The 19,593-nt window shown below is 38.1% G+C and overlaps 1 protein-coding gene across 1 annotated transcript in view; it reads left to right on the forward strand.

The window, feature by feature from the left end:
• The first annotated feature begins 467 nt into the window (after positions 1-467).
• SPAG17 (sperm associated antigen 17) overlaps positions 468-19,593 on the forward strand; it is a 226,243-nt gene continuing 207,117 nt past the window's right edge. Inside the window, exon 1 of the mRNA XM_032419281.1 lies at positions 468-554. Within this exon, the coding sequence (XP_032275172.1) occupies positions 468-554 (87 nt within the window). The remainder of the gene's footprint in view (positions 555-19,593) is intronic.

Here is a 19,593-nt window from a genome sequence, read left to right on the forward strand (position 1 = left end):
GGCAGATTAGAATGGGTGAGAAAGTGACATGGGATGTCTCCTGAGGGAATCGGTTCTCCATTCGAGGTTGCCCAGGGTCGAAAAACTTTTGGTGTCGAAGTCATGGACGGGATTCCAGGGATTTTGAGTTTCTAGACAATGCCTCGGGCGGGAGAGGCTCCAAGTAGCCGCAGAGGGGCGAAGCGAAGCCGGCCTCGGCCTGACCTCTCCCATTTGCACAGTTGTACCGCTGGAAAACCCTAAAATTTAATCAGGGGGTCTGGGAGTCCCGCGTCGGGGTTGCCGCGGGCTGGGAAGCTCGGTTGCTATGGTGACGGAAGCGGTTGGCCCGTGGCTTCCGAACAGGTTTGGGGGAGGGGAACCGAAGTCGTTCAGGAACTGGGCGTGGCTTCGGTTACTATGGCAGCGGGGACGCTTAGTCGGGGCCCGAGCCCAGTTTAGACGCCAATGCTCCTCCCGTCCTTTGCATGGCACCCAAGAAAGAGAAAGGCGGGACTGCGAACAACAGTTCAAAGATATGGGAACCCTCGCTCATCGGTGCACACTTCAATCAGGTGAGCCCGGAGCCCTGTAAGTCCTCCCTGACCCCGGCAGTGCCAACGCCCCGTGAGAGCTTGGAGACGCCGCCGCCAGGCTCGCCCTCTCTTCCAGACCCCACCGTCGCCCCTTCCGAAAACAGTTCTTGATTCCGTTCTCCCAAGCCCGGTCGTTCCTCCCACCCCTCTCTTTTGCTTTTATAAATCAGCCCTAGCCAAAATAACTTTTTCTCCATTTGCTTTGAGATTGTGTAGGCCAAGTTTGGGCTTGGAGTGAAACTTTCTGCTTGAATTATAAACTGCTGAACAACAGAATTTGATGGAGGTGCTGACACTGCATTAGCTTTAGTGTTGCAAATATGAAGCTATAATTTTCCTAGCTGAATGGAAAACCTAAAGGCACTATTTTTCCTTAGGGCTTGAAAACCTGAAATAATACTCAGCTTTCTCAGTTCTGCTCAAACAGTATCATTTCAATAAATCTTATATATTAAAAGAAAGAATTTGAACTCACAGTAATATGTAGTCTTAACTACAAAGGCTGAACTTCTTCAGTTTGTTGAGTTCATGTTTTTTAATAGTAGGGGAAGACAATGACCCTCCACCTCCTCTCATATTTTTTTTTTTTTTCTCAGTTTGATTTCTGGTCTGCTCCCAGAAGAAAATTCCTGGATTAACCCAACAGTCCAATGCCCAGAGGCATGCCTTACCCACCAATGTAACAGACTCTGAATAGGAGTGAATTCCTTATTCACCGGGTTTAGCAAAGTGCTTTGCATATAGTGGGTACTCAAAAAATAGTTTTGCCTTGGCACCCAAAGTTGCTTTCTGTACAGTTGCTACTCAGGGAAATATAGTGTGCCAGTAGGTATAGTTGTGTGTGTGTGTGTGTACTGGGGATGAGAGAAAGGGAAGTCTTTCAGTCTTCCATAAGCCAGTTTTTAGAATTAACTGATTAAAGAATCCACATCAGTAGTAATTTTGAACTCGTGTGTTCACATGGAGCTGCACTAGACTTGGAAGGGAACCAACAAGTTTACAATTTGGTTTCAGTGAATCTACCTGTATTTTGGGCTGTCCTTTCAGGTTGGACTAATTGCTAATTTTTTAAAAGATTTTATTTATTTATTTGTTTGCTTGTTTATTGAGAGAGAGAGAGAGAAAAGAATCTCAAGCAGACTCCATGCTGAGTGCAGAGCCCGGGGTGGGGCTCGATCTCACAACCCTGAGATCATGACCTGGGCCGAAACCAAGAATCGGACACTCAACGGACTAAGCCACCCAGACCCCCCATTGCTAATTTTTTAGTACGTTTAGTTGGTTCTAAAACACAAAGTGATAGCAAATAATACAAGGCAGTCTGTTACTAAGCACTAAATGACTAGATAGTGACTAGAAGTTAGGAAGACAAGTGTGGGCTGGGATTGTCAGGAAATGTTTTGTAAAATAACTTGCCTTTAGCTAGGCCCTAAAGAATAGGTAGAATTCGAGCAGGTAGAAGGAAGGAGGATGATTATTTTGGGTAAGGAGGCCAATATATGCCTTAAATAAATCTGGGGCATTTATTTTTTTTTCTATTCTTTTCTTTTTTTATTATTATGTTGTGTTAATCACCATACATTACATCATTAGTTTTTGATGTAGTGTTCCATGATTCATTGTTTGCATATAACACCCAGTGCTCCATGCAGAACATGCCCTCTTTAATATCCATCACCAGGCTAACCCATCCCCCCAACCCCCCGCCCCTCCAGAACCCTCAGAGTTTGTTTCTCAGAGTCCATAGTCTCTCATGGTTCGTCTCCCCCTCCGATTTCCCCCCCTTCATTCTTCCCTTCCTGCTATCTTCTTCTTCTTTTTTTTTTTTTTTAACATATAATGTATTATTTGTTTCAGAGGTACAGATCTGTGATTCAACAGTCTTACACAATTCACAGTACTCACCATAGCACATACCCTCCCCAATGTCTATCACCCAGCCACCCCATCCCTCCCACCCTCCACCACTCCAGCAACCCTCAGTTTGTTTCCTGAGATTAAGAATTCCTCATATCAGTGAGGTCATATGATACATGTCTTTCTCTGATTGACTTATTTCGCTCAGCATAATACCCTCCAGTTCCATCCACGTCGTTGCAAATGGCAAGATTTCATTCCTTTTGATGGCCGCATAATATTCCATTGTATATATATACCACATCTTCTTTATCCATTCATCTGTTGCTGGACATCTTGGCTCTTTCTGGGGCATTTAAATTGAGCAAGAGAGATGTAGATGAGATTACTTCTGGTGTACATTGCTCCTGAATTAATTCCATCAATCAAATAGTCATTTACTAACTTTGCTATCTATGTATCAAAACATTTATCTTATTAATATACATGAAATATCACATCTCAAATTAGTTAAAAAGAAAATATTTAGGCACAATGGCAATAAGAATATAAAAATACGTCTTAGGGATGCCTGGGTGGCTCAGTTGGTTAAGCGTCTGCCTTCAGCTCAGGTCATGATCCCAGGGTCCTGGGATCAGTCCCACATCAGGCTTCCTGCTCAGCAGGGAGCCTGCTTCTCCCTCTCCCTCTGCTGCTCCCCCTGCTTGTGTTCCCTCTCTCTCTGTCTGACAAAGAAATGTAAAAAATTAAAATTAAATTAAATTAAAATTAAAAAATAAAAATACATCTTAGTGTGAGCTTGTACGTGACATAGACATTATATTTATGATCTCCGGCAGCATTAGGGAGTTAAAGATGCTTTCAAAGATAAATTAAAATCTTTTCATGCACCTGTCAAGGCAGCTTCTATCCACCACAGCGAGAGGAAGAGGTGTTAACCTAAGCACCCGGTGACAGAAGGCACTGTCTGGAGACATCCTGGTCTAAGATATTTTTATTTCTATTTTTTGGGGGGATAAAATATAATAACATGAAATTTACCATTTCAACCATTTTTATTTATTTTATTTATTTTTTTAAAGATTTTATTTATTGGGGCGCCTGGGTGGCTCAGTCGGTTCAGTGTCTGACTTCAGCTCAGGTCATGATCCTAGGGTCCTGCGATCGAGCCCCACATTGGGCTCCCGGCTCCGCTCCCCACTGCCCTGCTTATGCTCTCTTTCACTCTCTCTCAAATAATAAATAAAATCCCCAAAAATAAAATAAAATAAAGATTTTATTTATTTGTTTGATAGAGAGAGAGCACAAGGAGGCAGAGTGGTAGACAGAGGGAGAGGTAGAAGCAGGCTCTTCGCTGAGCAGGGAGCCCGATGTGGGACTCGATCCCAGGACCCTGGGATCATGACCTGATCCGAAGGCAGACGCTTAACCGACTGAGCCACCCAGGCACCCCGAATTTATATATTCTTTTGCCCATATATTTTTTTAAGATTTTATTTATGTATTTATTTATTTATTTGAGAGAGAGCATGCACACATGCACGCACAAGTGCGGGAGAGGGGCAGAAGGAGAGGGAGAAGCAGACTCCCCCATAATCAGGGAACCCAACATGGGGCTCCATCCCAGGACCCCAAGATCATGACCTAAACCAAAGTCAGACACTTACCTGACTGGGCCACCCAGGCGCCCCCTTTTGCCCATGTCTTTAATGGAGTTGTTGATTTTTTTACTGTTAAATTGTAGAACTAATTTATATATTCTGGATATTAAACCTTTATGAGATGTATGATTTGCAAATACTCTATTCTTTTCCACGGGTTTCCTCTTCACTCTGTTGACAGTGTCCTTTGATGCACAAAGTTTTTAATTTCGACGATGTTCAATTTATCTAAGTTTTCTTTTGTTGATTGGGTAATTGGTGTCATATCCAAGAAATCACTACCAAATCCAGTGTCATGAAGTTTTTCCTCTAAGATTGTTATGGTTTTAATCTTGAATTTAGATGTGTGGTCCATTTTGAGTTAATTTTTGTATTTGGTGTGAGGTAAGGGTCCAACTTAATAATTTTTTTGCATGGAATATCCAGTTTTCCCAGCACCACTTGTTGAAAAGGCTGTCCCTTCTCATGGAGAAAGGGTGGGACAAGGGAGAGTACAAGTGTCACAAAATTTCCTACCATATCGAATGTGGCTTTTTCTTGATTGGGCATTCGCTTGGCTGCTTTAGATTTTTGACTGGTTTCAGAGCTCCTATAAAGTTATTTTAGTCAGTCTCTAGTTGTTCTTCTAATGTTTCCAGAGGGTACAGAGGGCACGTAACTGCCTAGTCTGCCATTTTGTTGATATCACTGTGGTCTAAGAGAATTTGTAATCAATTCTGATCTTTCCATTTCTTCCAAGCCTATTATATGATAGGTGATGCTGAGAAAGTGGAGATTAGTAGAAGCTTTGTTCATGACAATTTAGGAAAAATTTCCACAATTATCCAAACAATGTAGCCATTCTCTCTAGGAGCTTACAGATTGACAAGGCCTGTCTCTGGGTAACATCACATAGCTTCAAAATGACTGAGCTATATGTCTCAATCGGAATTTTGTGTTATGGTCAGAGCTTTTGTGTCAACACAGGGTAAAAGAACTCACAATGTTTTCTATGGTAAGTGACAGCATGATAACACTATAGAAAATATTCAGAAGTCAGATACAAATTCTTTTTTTTTTTCTTTAAGATATTATGGACTTTTACAAACCATAAGAGACTCTTAATCTCAGGAAACAAACTGAGGGTTGCTGGAGTGGTGGGGGGTGGGAGGGATGGGGTGGCTGTGTGATGGACATTGGGGAGCGTGTGTGCTATGGTGAGTGCTGTGAATTGTGTAAGACTGATGCATCACAGACCTGTACCCCTGAAACAAACGATACATTATATGTTAATAAAAATTAATAATAATAATAAAAGAAGGTAAAAAAAGATATTATGGACTTTTTTCTCAAATGTGTTCTTCACAATTCCAGGTTCCCCAAAAGTTTGTTTGGGTTGATTTAGATTTCTCACAGGCAGAGTTTTGGGGATTTTGCTAATTTTGTTAAATCCTTTCATATTTTCAGATTGTCTGAGGATGGTTATTTCTTTTCATTTGCTCCTGGTTTTAGGTCTCATTTTTATTTGTAGCAAAAAGGCAGCCATAACTCATGAGACCATCTTTAGGCATAGCAACTATTCCATTTGCTTACTGTGACTCAGCACAAAAAAATTTTAAAAATAAACAGCAAAAAAGTTTATGCAATCCACATACCCCTTAACCCAGTCAGCTTCGCTATTCTAATTCACTGATTTCATTTTGTAATTATGATTTTACGTCCCTAATACCCAACGTAAAGGACTAGACACTTATTGTCACTTGCTTTACATTTATCACTAAGATTTTACTTCTTGATTAAGACTTAAATTCTTCTTTAATATAAATATCTATATGCTTAAAAATATTTGGGAACATCTACCATAATATATTGAGGTCCTTACTGAGACTCAGGAGGTCTTGCTTCCAATTTCTATATTTTCATTTTCAATGTATGTTTTTATACAATGAAATGTATGATACTTTTCAAGTAAGTAATCATATTTGCATCAAAGACACAAATTTCTGCCCTGCATGGTAATGCCCTTCTTTACTATGCTTACTTAGAGGTGGAGACTCCCAGGGTATCTGGGCTAACCGGCCCCTTTCACACTGCTGACAATCTAAGCACTTCAGGGTCTGGCTCCTAGACATGCAGTGCTTTATCTTCCCTCACTTTGGCTCTAGGCTTTATCTTATAACTCAGTACTTAGTTACAGAATGCCTTGAATTATGTGCTATTGATTCATGTTTTATAGAACACAAGTATAATGTGAGTTGCTTCATAGCAAATCACATCTTTATACCCCTTGTACCTACTCCACAAAGACTAGCATAATTGTGGGCACAAGGTATCACACTCAAACCATATTAATGGAATTAATTCACTGATTTACTTTGAAACATGAAGAAATCTATATTGTGGAAACCGGGATAGTTAGTAGACTGTGGAGATGTGTTCTAAGAGAAAAAGAAGGGACAGAAAACATTTACATAAAAAAGCATCACAGCAGATACATAGCATGACTACAACAGTGCCTAGAAAACAACGATGCAATGATACCATTTCACTTCTCAGATGTTTCATCTGCCAGCCAGGAGGCATTCAAGTGAAAGTTCTTCAGAACATTTAGCTAGTGGTCTCTCCTTACTGGACTTCAGTTGAGGAATAATATTTTTCTCTTATTAAATGTAGCTCAGTGACAATAGCTGAGTTGTGCACATTTGAAAAATAGTAATAGAGTTCCTTCGAGTCTTGCACAAAGTTTTTATTTCTTATAAAGGTTTAATAGGGGGATAAAGGTTCAAGATAGGTATTGCTGAAATGTTAATATCCCAAACCTGTTAAACAAAGTTATAAAACATGTAGACATTAAGATAATAATAAACTGAGTTTAAGTCAGTTCTTTTGGGGGGAAAATGTTCAATTAAATGTACTGCTTGAACCATTACAAATATATTCTATCAAAAAGGGAAATACATTTTATTGGGCAGAATCCTTAAACAGTATTTGAGAGGCAGTGAAGGATTTTTCAACTTTTTTGATCTTAAACAGTGAGCTATTTCTCATGTTAATGTATATTTAAGACTTACTGGAAATACTCATAATATGAGCTGAAGACTGATGTCTGGCAGCAAGCATATTTCTGAAATTGGGTTGGTTTTTATTACTATATTTTCTGAAATATGCTTTCATTGATATTTACAAAACAAATTGCCAGTTCACACAAAGGTTGTTTTAATAAAAGCCAATGAAAACAACTGAGTTGCTAGGAAGAATGTTAAGAGGGAAATGGACTTTTCATAACCTCACATTATAATTTCTCCTTTTTGGACAAAAATGTATTATTTGTATGAGTTTGGAACCAAAAGGAATTAGCATGTCAAAATATCTACCTAGATGTTATATGTGATCACTTTTATTGCAAATGAAAAATATTAAATGTAAGTAAAATATAAGTGTTGCCAATATGAGTTTGGCAACCCTCTAGGAAAATGTTAGTTAAGAAATGGTGAATGTTGACCATGTTGCAGCTCTAGCCTTAGAAACTATCATGGGCTCCCAGTTACCTATGGGATAAAATCCAAGATGCTCTGCCTGGCTTTCACAGCCCTGCCTAATTTGGCCTTTCTCTGCCCATCCATCTTTTTCTCTCTCTACTCCAGTTGAATAGTCTCCGTGGTATCCTCAGGCGCATACTGACTATACCCATGCAGGTTCTTGGCCTGAAGACCATCCAACTCCTTCTCATTAAAATCCTCCTTCATATCTTCCAGAAAGGACCTCAAGTCACACAGTTCTGTCCCTCATTGACTTTTCTCCTTCTACTAAATTACTCCAGGGATTGTTATCTTTACTGCTATCCTACTTTGAGCTGTGGTCCAACAATTTCAGCGTCATCTACTATATCTACATTCCTTTTCAACACTGCAAATTCCTGGAAGGTAGCAAAAGGTTAACATATTTAATTCCTTCCTTCCTGGTCACAGCACCTAAGAGTGATAAATAAGTACATAGTGATCTTCAAGAAATACTTTTGAATTAAATACATTGAGTATATTATACTGTCTCAGCCTCCTGACAGCTCTAAGATTACTCCCAACCCATTGGTTATAAGAACTTAAATTGAAGAAAATATCAAGGCCTTAGTTTTTGCAACCATAAAACAGGGACAATGGTCATACGTCCCTTGCAGATATTAGATCAATTGTTGAAAGGATTTAAAGGCATCTAGCACATAGTATCTCAGACTTCACATGTCCAAACCCAAACCCCAGATTTTCCCCTTCAAACCTGCTCTTCACCTTCTCATTGAGTGGTCTCACCATTCACCCAGTGAGTCACTAGGGCCAAAAATCTTGCATTCATAAGTTTTCTCCCCCTCTTATGCAACCCACAATTAACAATTAACTTTTAGTAAATCCTATTGGTTCTACCTTGGAAATGTATCTAAAATCTATCCTGTTGGTACCACCCTCACTGGTACAACCTAATCCAAGCCATCATCATCTCTTGCCTAAGCTACAAGTAGCTCAAGAGCTTCAGAACTTGGTCTCTTTCTCCCATTCTTGCTGACCTAGAGTCTTGTCACCATACAGACCTAGAGTGGTTCTTTTAATATGTAAGACTTAGAGAAAAATCCAAATGTTCTACCATGTCCTTAAAAGACTCTGTGTGTGTGTGTGTGTGTGTGTGTGTGTGTGTGTGTCCTCTGCCAACTACTTTGACTTGGTCTCGAATCTTCTATGACTCACCCCTTCACTCAGTTCTATGGTAACCACACTGGCTTTTTTGCTGATCTTCAGATCCTTCAGAAAGCACATTGCCATCTTTGCCCTTGCTGTGCCCTCTGCCGAGAATGACCCCTCCCAAGAGAAGCATGTGAGTCACTCCTTCCCTTCCTTCAGGATTATGTTCAAATATCTCCTTCCCTGACCATCCTATTTAAACTACACCATCACATTCCACCCACTTAACCCTAACTCTGTTCCTGACCTTCTACTTTGCATATATTTCATTATTGTCTGTTTTCCTCCATGAAAACGTCAGCTCCACGAAGGCAGGGATTTATCCTGCTGACATACAGAGGGGTTCAAATAACACTGCTGAATGGAGGAATAGTAGGGGCTCAGTAAGAAGGAGCTCCTAGTAATAATCGTATTACTATATTTACTGGAGTGGTATGAAAATCAAATAAAGTATCTGAAAGAATATGGAACATTATGTACCCCAATATAAATATTTATAAATATTATCTTATGATAACATAATTATTATTGTTTTTGTTACTCTTTTATATATTTTCATATGGATGTTATACAAGTTCTTCAAATTCAGTATGTTCAAAACGTACTATCCTGTTCATTGAAGTTAGAAACACCCTAGCACCTCTTCTTCTAATTTGGTCAGCAAGTACTATTGGTCAGCAAGTACTATTACTATTACCTCTCTATTTCAGTTCCTTCTTTTTCACCCCTCATAACTTCCAACACTATTACAATAATCTTCTAAACTTCTTTCTCACCTGCCTTCGTTCAGGGGTGAAAATTTAAAAATATGTTAACTGTCACAATTATATATAAATCAATATATATAATATATATATAAATTTTAAAAATTAAAAATCACTTTTTATTCTCTATAAAAACTAAACTATGTGTACCTTATGAAACTTCTTGCCAGATGGTATAATTTTTAGTACTTATCAGTCATCACATTTTTCTAATGATTTCAAAATCATTTGTTGGTTTTCAGAAGTGTTGGTACAGCCTCTGGTTGATGGGGTTCACGTCCTAAAATTTGCCTTTGTCTGAGCCATGAGGTGACATGAACAATGTACATAGGCTCTTCCTATAACTTTCCTTTTACACTGGTAGTCATTATGTAATTTGTAGTACTCTGTATGTAGAGAATGTCTCTTAATATCAATAATATCTTTCATCATACTAAAATTAATCAATTATACTTTTGCACTTTTTATAATTCCAGCTTTTGAACTTCTAATTGTTATGTTGAAATTTTTTTCTAGCCTTCATAATATTGTCTGGGTTTTTATATATTTAATTTCTTTATTATCAATTAAGTCACAAAACCATCATGGACTATCATATTTAATCAGTTGGCTTAATTTTATAAGTTTTTGATCACCCTATACATAATGTGGCTAAAGTTTAGGATTAAATAAATTGAAAAAGGTTATTAATTCATCATACTTTTCATTTTTGTCATAAAATAATAAACCCATTTCTGTGTAATTTATTAGACAATATGATTGTTTTTCTCTTATAATTATTTCATTTTGTATCAGATGGTACCCTTTGTTCATTTGTTTCTCTGTATCTTCTGCTTCTTTATTGTTTGCTTTATTAATTTTATATGGGCACCATATTTTCATTTCTCTCTTATAAAGCTAAAGAACGTACTGAAATTTCTAGTAGAATATTTCATTAAAACCAAATCCCTAAAAGTTAATTACACTTCTCAAATGTTTAACTACTCCCACTTCATGATTTACATTAAACAAACACAAAGGCTTGGCATGATTTCGTCTCAGTGGTTGCAGCTCTAGCTCTATAGATTGCCCATTGGGGTCCTACTATTTCTCTAACGTCCAATCCTGAACTCTCTTCAGATATATTATTTAATTATCTCTGGTGTTTGTTTAATATATGGTAATATATAGAAAATTCACAAAGAAGATACTAATACTGATTTATTTGGTGTACATCTTTTATTGCATCAGCTGAATATATTGAATGTATTGAGCTGGGATGAAAACAAAACATCTGGAACTTTCTTCTAAATTGTGGACTGAAACTCCAGACGTTCTCTATGTTACCACTCTGGCACTGTTTTTATGTGAATACTTCTCAGTGAAACCATTTTTCTTGGTACCCATTGAAATAGTTTGAGGTATCACAGATGCTTTCTCATCTTGCTCCCGCAGATCGACAAAAAATATCTCACCACCTTCAGCATCTTGAATTTTGTATATTAGGTACTATCAGAACCCTTTTACATGAAACTCTTAAAGCTCTATCAATAGTGATTAAAATTTTACTGGTTTGATTTCTGTTTTCCAAAAGTTTCCTTTATCATTTCAGTAGATAAATGCTTTGCCACAGTCAGGCTACATTGCTGATATACCCATACTAATTATTTTTCTAATTTCACCTAAGTATTTCATGTCTCAAAACATTCGCTTATGTTTAATTACATAATAGATTGTTAAAAGTTCTGATGATATGTTTAAAAATGTTTTGTAATTACCTATTGACACACTTTGATAAAAAAAAAGTTTTTATTTTAAGCTCATTAGTGCACAAAACTGACTTCCTGTGTTCTTTAAATTTTCCTTCATTAATGATTGCAGATTTTCTTTATTGGAATCATGACCTTTAACAAAACATGATAGGCAGTCTGATTTTAAAAAGTGTTTCACCTGTTCAACTTTTAACAGCATAATCTTTGAGCTCTATTTCCATCCAACATTTATATCACTTGTAATAATAAGTTAATCAGATTTTTATGTTGAAAGAATCAAGTTGTTTTCATTTTAGAAATACAAACGTTTTTAATGTCGTAATGATTTTTACACAGTATCAGAACATGCCTCAGGTTGTGGTTGATTACTGTTTTCTTCTTTGATCTCATGAAAATCCAGAATATTTACCTGTTCATGATACTTAAAATTTTGGAAACATATCCAGGCTTTGAAGTTTCTTCATTGTGGATTTCCACTTTAAAATATTTATCATAAATGTATATGTTATATCAAAAATTACACACACAGAATTGCATTGCACTATAATCAAAATAAAAGTAAAAACGGGGGCACCTGGGTGGCTCAGTCAGTTGAGTGTCTGACTCTTGATCTCAGCTCAGGTCTTGATCTCAGGGTTGTGAGTTCAAGCCCCACATTGGGCATGGACCCTTCTTAAAAAAAATAAAATAAAATAAATTTTAAAAAATTAAAAATTAAAAAATAAAAATAAAAGTAAAAACTAAACGAGTCAGAAGCAATAGTTTGAGCTTGAGGGTGATGATTAACTGGGATCCTCTGGAAGCCCAGAATGCTTACTAAAGGCTGTGCAATGTAGCCTTGCTGTCTACCGTGACACAGCCCAGATCCACAGACCCTGCTGCAGAAGTTCCCTTGATGTCACAATGTCAGCAAGCCCAGTTATCAATGATCATAGCAACATCTTATAATGAGCAGTTTGTACTAACAGTTTATTAGATTTTGCATTCTTAATTTTACCACTTCGCGCAGTTAACTTTTATTCTATCTACCAACCAGCATGCATTTCAGTTCAACCAGCAGATCGGCACATTTGTGTGTGTTCCATGACTATTGGCACCACTTCCTCTTCTCCCCTCTATGTACCCTTTGCGGACTCCTGCGTTGTCCTTTTGTAATACCAATATGACCGTGTCACTTCCTGCTTCAGTCTCAATTACTTACTGGCCCTTCTCAATCTTCCTAGCTCTCTTCCAGCTTCACCTACCCTCCCCTATCCAGACTCCCTGTCATGCCTGACAACTAGACAACTCACACCTGCTGGGTAATTTTGTGCTTTCATACATACAGGATTTTTTTTTATTACCCTTCCTTCCCCTACACCACTTGTTGAGCTTCTTCTCTTTCTTAAAGTCACAATTCAAATGTGCTTCCTCCATGCAACTATCCCTGACTTCCCATTCCCACATTCAACTCACCATGTTTCCATGGTTCTTATTAATACCATGATGATGGTACTTACCATGTTATCATAGTTATTTTTTTAGATTTAAATTCAAGTTAGTTAATGTATTAGTATTATTAGTTTCAGGGGTTGAATTTAGTGATTCATCATTTGCATATAACACCTAGTGTTCATTCCATCAGGTGCCCTCCTTAATGTCCGTCACCCAGTTACCCCATTCACCCCACCCACCTCCCCTCCAACAACCTTTTTTTTTGTTTCCTAGAGTTAAGAGTCTCTTGCATTTTATCTCCCCCTCTGTTTCCATCTTATTTTATTTCTCCTTCCCTTCCCCTCATCTGCTTTGTTTCTTAAATTCCACATATGAGTGAGATCATATGGTATTTGTCTTTCTCTGACTGACTTATTTCATTTAGCATAATACCCTCTAGTTCCATCCATGTCATTGCAAATGGCAAAATTTCATTCTTTTTTGATGGCTGAGTAATACAATATTCCATCTTTTTTATCCATTCATCAGTCAATGAACATCTAGGCTTTTTCCATATTTTGGCTATTGTGGACATTGCTGCTATAAACATTGGGGTGCAGGTTCCCCTTCGAATCACTATGTTTGTATCATTTGGATAAATACTTAGTAGTGCAATTGCTGGGTCATAGGATAGCTTTATTTTTAACTTTTTGAGGAAACTCCATACTGTTTTCCAGAATGGCTGCACCAGTTTTCATTCCCACCAAGAGTGTAAGAGTGTTCTTTCTCCACATCCTCGCCAACATCTGTTGTTTCCTGAGTTGTTCATTTTAGCCATGGGTCTGTTCTCTCACATGACTGTGAAATTCTCAAGGACAAGAAGTGAGTCATATTATCTTTGGGTATCCTCTCTGAACATAGAGCCTGGAACATACTCAGTCAATCTGAATTGGAGAAATGACAAAACAAATGCAGTAGTTTTTCCTGTTATTTGTACTAAAACTACCCTCCTTTAAATCATGTTCTTCCCACTCTCCATCATTTTTCTTCTTTTTTTATTGCCAGAAACCAAGCAAACAGTGATATTAAGTGTGCAGTCCAGTATATATTGACATATGTATACATCCCTGTAATCCACGATCGAGGTGAAGATGTAGAACACACCCAGCCCTACAGTTGGTTTCCGCAAGCCTTCCCTTGTCAATACTTACAACCCAGGGAGTTTACATTACTCTGACTTCTATCATCATCAGTTGTTTTGCCTTTAAATAATTTTGTATAAATGAACTAATTTTATATAAATGAACTTCACATAAATTTTATAGAAATGAACTAATACACAATGTACCCTTTTTGTTCAATATAATGTCTGTGAAATTCATACATACTGTTGCAATATAAATGGTGCATTCTTTTTTATGGCATTGTAGTATTCCATTGTATAAATATACCATGATTTTTATTTATTTTTTTATTGTTATGTTAATCCCCATACATTACATTGTTAGTTTTAGATATAGTGTTCCATGATTCATTGTTTGTGCATAACACCCAGTGCTCCATGCAGAACGTGCCCTCCTCAATACCCATCACCAGGCTAACCTATCCTCCTACCCCTCTCCCCTCTAGAACCCTCAGTTTGTTTTTCAGAGTCCATCGTCTCTCATGGTTCGTCTACCCCTCCGATTTCCCCCCCTTCATTCTTCCCCTCCTGCTACATTTTTCTTCTTCTTTTTTTCTTTCTTAACATATATTGCATTATTTGTTTCAGAGGTACAGATCTGAGATTCAACAGTCTTGCACAATTCACAGCGCTCACCAGAACACATACCCTCCCCAGTGTCCATCACCCAGTCACCCCATCCCTCCCACCCCACCCCCCACTCCAGCAACCCTCAGTTTGTTTCCTGAGATTAAGAATTCCTCATATCAGTGAGGTCATATGATACATGTCTTTCTCTGTTTGACTTATTTCGCTCAGCATAATACCCTCCAGTTCCATCCACGTCGTTGCAAATGGCAAGATCTCATTCCTTTTGATGGCTGCATAATATTCCATAGTATATATATACCACTTCTTCTTTATCCATTCATCTGTTGATGGACATCTTGGCTCTTTCCACAGTTTGGCTATTGTGGACATTGCTGCTATAAACATCGGGGTGCACGTAGCCTTTCGGGTCCCTACTTTTGTATCTTTGGGGTAAATACCCAGTAGTGCAATTGCTGGATCATATGGTAGCTCTATTTTCAACTTTTTGAGGAACCTCCATACTGTTTTCCAGAGTGGCTGCACCAGCTTGCATTCCCACCAACAGTGTAGGAGGGTTCCCCTTTCTCCGCATCCCCGCCAACATCTGTCATTTCCTGACTTATTAATTTTAGCCATTCTGACTGGTGTGAGGTGGTATCTCATTGAGGTTTTGATTTGGATTTCCCTGATGCCGAGCGATATTGAACACTTTTTCATGTGTCTGTTGGCCATTTGGATGTCTTCTTTGGAAAAATGTCTGTTCATGTCTTCTGCCCATTTCTTGATTGGATTCTTTGTTCTTTCGGTGTTGAGTTTGATGAGTTCTTTATAGATTTTGGATAATAGCCCTTTATCTGATATGTCATTTGCAAATATCTTCTCCCATTCTGTCGGTTGTCTTTTGGTTTTGTTGACTGTTTCCTTTGCTTTGCAAAAGCTTTTTATCTTGATGAAGTCCCAATAGTTCATTTTTGCCCTTGCTTCCCTTGCCTTTGGTGATGTTTCTAGGAAGAAGTTGCTGTGGCTGAGGTCGAAGAGGTTGCTGCCTGTGTTCTCCTTGAGGATTTTGATGGACTCCTGTCTCACATTGAGGTCTTTCAACCATTTGGAGTCTATTTTTGTGTGTGGTGTAAGGAAATGGTCCAGTTTCATTCTTCTGCATGTGTCTGTCCAATTTTCCCAACACCATTTGTTGAAGAGACTGTCTTTTTTCCATTGGACATTCTTTCCTGCTTTGTCAAAGATTAGTTGACCATAGAGTTGAGGGTCCATTTCTGGGCTCTCTATTCTGTTCCATTGATCTATGTGTCTGTTTTTGTGCCAGTACCATACTGTCTTGATGATGACAGCTTTGTAGTAGAGCTGGAAGTCCGGAATTGTGATGCTGCCAGCTTTGCTTTTCTTTTTCAACATTCCTCTGGCTATGCGGGGTCTTTTCTGGTTCCATACAAATTTTAGGATTATTTGTTCCATGTCTTTGAAAAAAGTGGATGGTATTTTGATGGGGATTGCATTGAATGTGTAGATTGCTCTAGGTAGGATTGACATCTTCACAATATTTGTTCTTCCAATCAATGAGCATGGAACGTTTTTCCATTTCTTTGTGTCTTCCTCAATTTCTTTCATGAGTATTTTATAGTTTTCTGAGTGCAGATCCTTTGACTCTTTGGTTAGATTTATGCCTAGGTATCTTATGGTTTTGGGTGCAATTGTAAATGGGATCAACTCCTTAATTTCTCTTTCTTCTGACTTGTTGTTGGTGTATAGGAATGCCACTGACTTCTGTGCATTGATTTTATATCCTGCCACTTTACTGAATTCCTGTATGAGTTCTAGCAGTTTTGGGGTGGAGTCTTTGGGATTTTCCACATAAAGTATCAAATCATCTGCAAAGAGTGAGAGTTTGACTTCTTCTTTGCCGATTTGGATGCCTTTGATTTCTTTTTGTTGTCTCATTGCTGTGGCTAGGACTTCCAATACTATGTTGAATAGCAGTGGTGATAGTGGACATCCCTGCCGCGTTCCTGACCTTAGGGGGAAAGCTCTCAGTTTTTCCCCATTGAGAATGATATTCACTGTAGGTTTTTCATAGATGGCTTTTATGATATTGAGGTATGTACCCTCTATCCCTATACTCTGAAGAGTTTTGATCAAGAAAGGATGCTGTACTTTGTCAAATGCTTTTTCTGCATCTATTGAGAGGATCATATGATTCTTGTTCTTTCTTTTGTTAATGTATTGTATCACATTGATTGATTTGCGGATGTTGAACCAACCTTGCAGCCCAGGGATAAATCCCACTTGGTCATGGTGAATAATCCTTTTAATGTACTGTTGGATCCTATTGGCTAGTATTTTGGTGAGAATTTTTGCATCCATGTTCATCAGGGATATTGGTCTGTAATTCTCCTTTTTGATGCGGTCTTTGTCTGGTTTTGGGATCAAGGTAATGCTGGCCTCATAAAATGAGTTTGGAAGTTTTCCTTCCATTTCTATTTTTTGGAACAGTTTCAGAAGAATAGGTATTAATTCTTCTTGAAATGTTTGGTAGAATTCCCCTGGGAAGCCATCTGGCCCTGGGCTTTTGTGTTTTGGGAGATTTTTGATGACTGCTTCAATTTCCTTAGTGGTTATAGGTCTGTTCAGGTTTTCTATTTCTTCCTGGTTCAGTTTTGGTAGTTGATACATCTCTAGGAATGCATCCATTTCTTCCAGGTTATCTAATTTGCTGGCATAGAGTTGCTCATAATATGTTCTTATAATTGTTTGTATTTCTTTGGTGTTGGTTGTGATTTCTCCTCTTTCATTCATGGTTTTGTTGATTTGGGTCATTTCTCTTTTCTTTTTGATAAGTCTGGCCAGGGGTTTATCAATCTTGTTAATTCTTTCAAAGAACCACCTCCTAGTTTCGTTGATCTGTTCTACTGTTCCTTTGGTTTCTATTTCATTGATTTCTGCTCTGATCTTTATTATTTCTCTTCTCCTGCTGGGTTTAGGCTTTATTTGCTGTTCTTTCTCCAGCTCCTTTAGGTGTAGGGTTAGGTTGTGTACTTGAGACCTTTCTTGTTTCTTGAGAAAGGCTTGTATTGCTATATACTTTCCTCTTAGGACTGCCTTTGCTGTATCCCAAAGATTTTGAATAGTTGTGTTTTCATTTTCATTGGTTTCCATGAATTTTTTTAATTCTTCTTTAATTTCCTGGTTGACCCATTCATTCTTCAGTAGGATGCTCTTTAGCCTCCATGGATATGAGTTCATTCCAACTTTCCTCTTGTGATTGAGTTCTAGTTTCAAAGCATTGTGGTCTGAAAATATGCAGGGAATGATCCCAATCTTTTGCTACCGGTTGAGACCTGATTTATGACCTAGGATGTGATCTATTCTGGAGAATGTTCCATGGGCACTAGAGAAGAATGTGTATTCTGTTGCTTTGGGATGGAATGTTCTGAATATGTCTGTGAAGTCCATTTGGTCCAGTGTGTCATTTAAAGTCTTTATTTCCTTGTTGATCTTTTGCTTAGATGATCTGTCCATTTCAGTGAGGGGGGTGTTAAAGTCCCCCACTATTATTGTATTGTTGTCAATGTGTTTCTTTGCTTTTGTTATCAATTGCCTTATATAATTGGCTGCTCCCATGTTAGGGGCATAGATATTTACAATTGTTAGATCTTCTTGTTGGATAGACCCTTTAAGTAGGATATAGTGTCCTTCCTCATGTCTTATTACAGTCTTTGGTTTAAAATCTAATTTGTCTGATATAAGGATTGCCACCCCAGCTTTATTTTGGTTTCTATTAGCATGGTAAATGGTTTTCCACCCCCTCACTTTCAATCTGGGGGTGTCTTTGGTTCTAAAATGAGTCTCTTGCAGACAGCATATCGATGGTTCTTGTTTTTTAATCCAATCTGATAGCCTGTGTCTTTTGATTGGGGCATTTAGCCCATTTACATTCAGGGTAACTATTGAAAGATAGGAGTTCAGTGCCATTGTATTGCCTGTAAAGTGACTGTTACTGTATATTGTTTGTGTTCCTTTCTGGTCTATGTTGCTTTTAGGCTCTCTCTTTGCTTAGAGGACCCCTTTCAAGATTTCTTGTAGGGCTGGTTTCGTGTTTGCAAATTCCTTTAGTTTTTGTTTGTCCTGGAAGCTTTTTATCTCTCCTTCAATTTTCAATGACAGCCTAGCTGGATAGAGTATTCTTGGCTGCATATTTTTCTCATTTAGTGCTCTGAATATGTCCTGCCAGTCCTTTCTGGCCTGCCAGGTCTCTGTGGATAAGTCTGTTGCCAATCTAATGTTTCTACCATTGTAGGTTACATATCTCTTCTCCCGAGCTGCTTTCAGGATTTTCTCTTTGTCTCTGAGACTCGTAAGTTTTACTATTAGATGTCGGGCTGTTGACCTATTTTTATTGATTTTGAGAGGGGTTCTCTGTGCTTCCTGGATTTTGATGCCTGTTTCTTTCCCCAAATTAGGGAAGTTCTCTGCTATAATTTGCTCCATTATACCTTCTGCCCCTCTCTCTCTTTCTTCTTCTTCTGGGATCCCAATTATTCTAATGTTGTTTCGTCTTATGGTATCGTTTATCTCTCGAATTCTGCCCTCGTGGTCCAGTAGTTGTTTATCTCTCTTTTTCTCAGCTTCTTTATTTTCCATCATTTGGTCTTCTATCTCACTGATTCTCTCTTCTGCCTCATTTATCCTAGCAGTTAGCGCCCCCATATTTGATTGCACCTCATTAATAGCCTTTTTGATTTCTACTTGGTTAGATTTTAGTTCTTTTACTTCTCCAGAAAGGGTTTCTCTAATAACTTCCATGCTTTTTTCAAGCCCAGCTAGTATCTTTAAAGTGATGATTCTGAACTCTAGATCTGACATCGTACTAATGTCTGTATTGAGTAGGTCCCTGGCAGTCGGTACTACCTCTTGTTCTTTTTGTTGAGGTGATTTTTTCCGTCTTGTCATTTTGTGCAGAGGAGAATAGATTAATGAGAGTACAAAATGCTAGCAGGGTAACAACGTCCCCAGAAAATATACTCTAAACAAATCAGAAAAGACCTGAAGCAGTGGGAAAAGAAAGGGAAAGAGAGAAAAAAGAAAATGAAAGAAAAAA

The sequence above is a fragment of the Phoca vitulina genome, unplaced genomic scaffold (assembly GCF_004348235.1).
Source record: "Phoca vitulina isolate PV1807 unplaced genomic scaffold, GSC_HSeal_1.0 scaffold2, whole genome shotgun sequence".
Taxonomy (NCBI): Eukaryota; Metazoa; Chordata; class Mammalia; order Carnivora; family Phocidae; genus Phoca; species Phoca vitulina.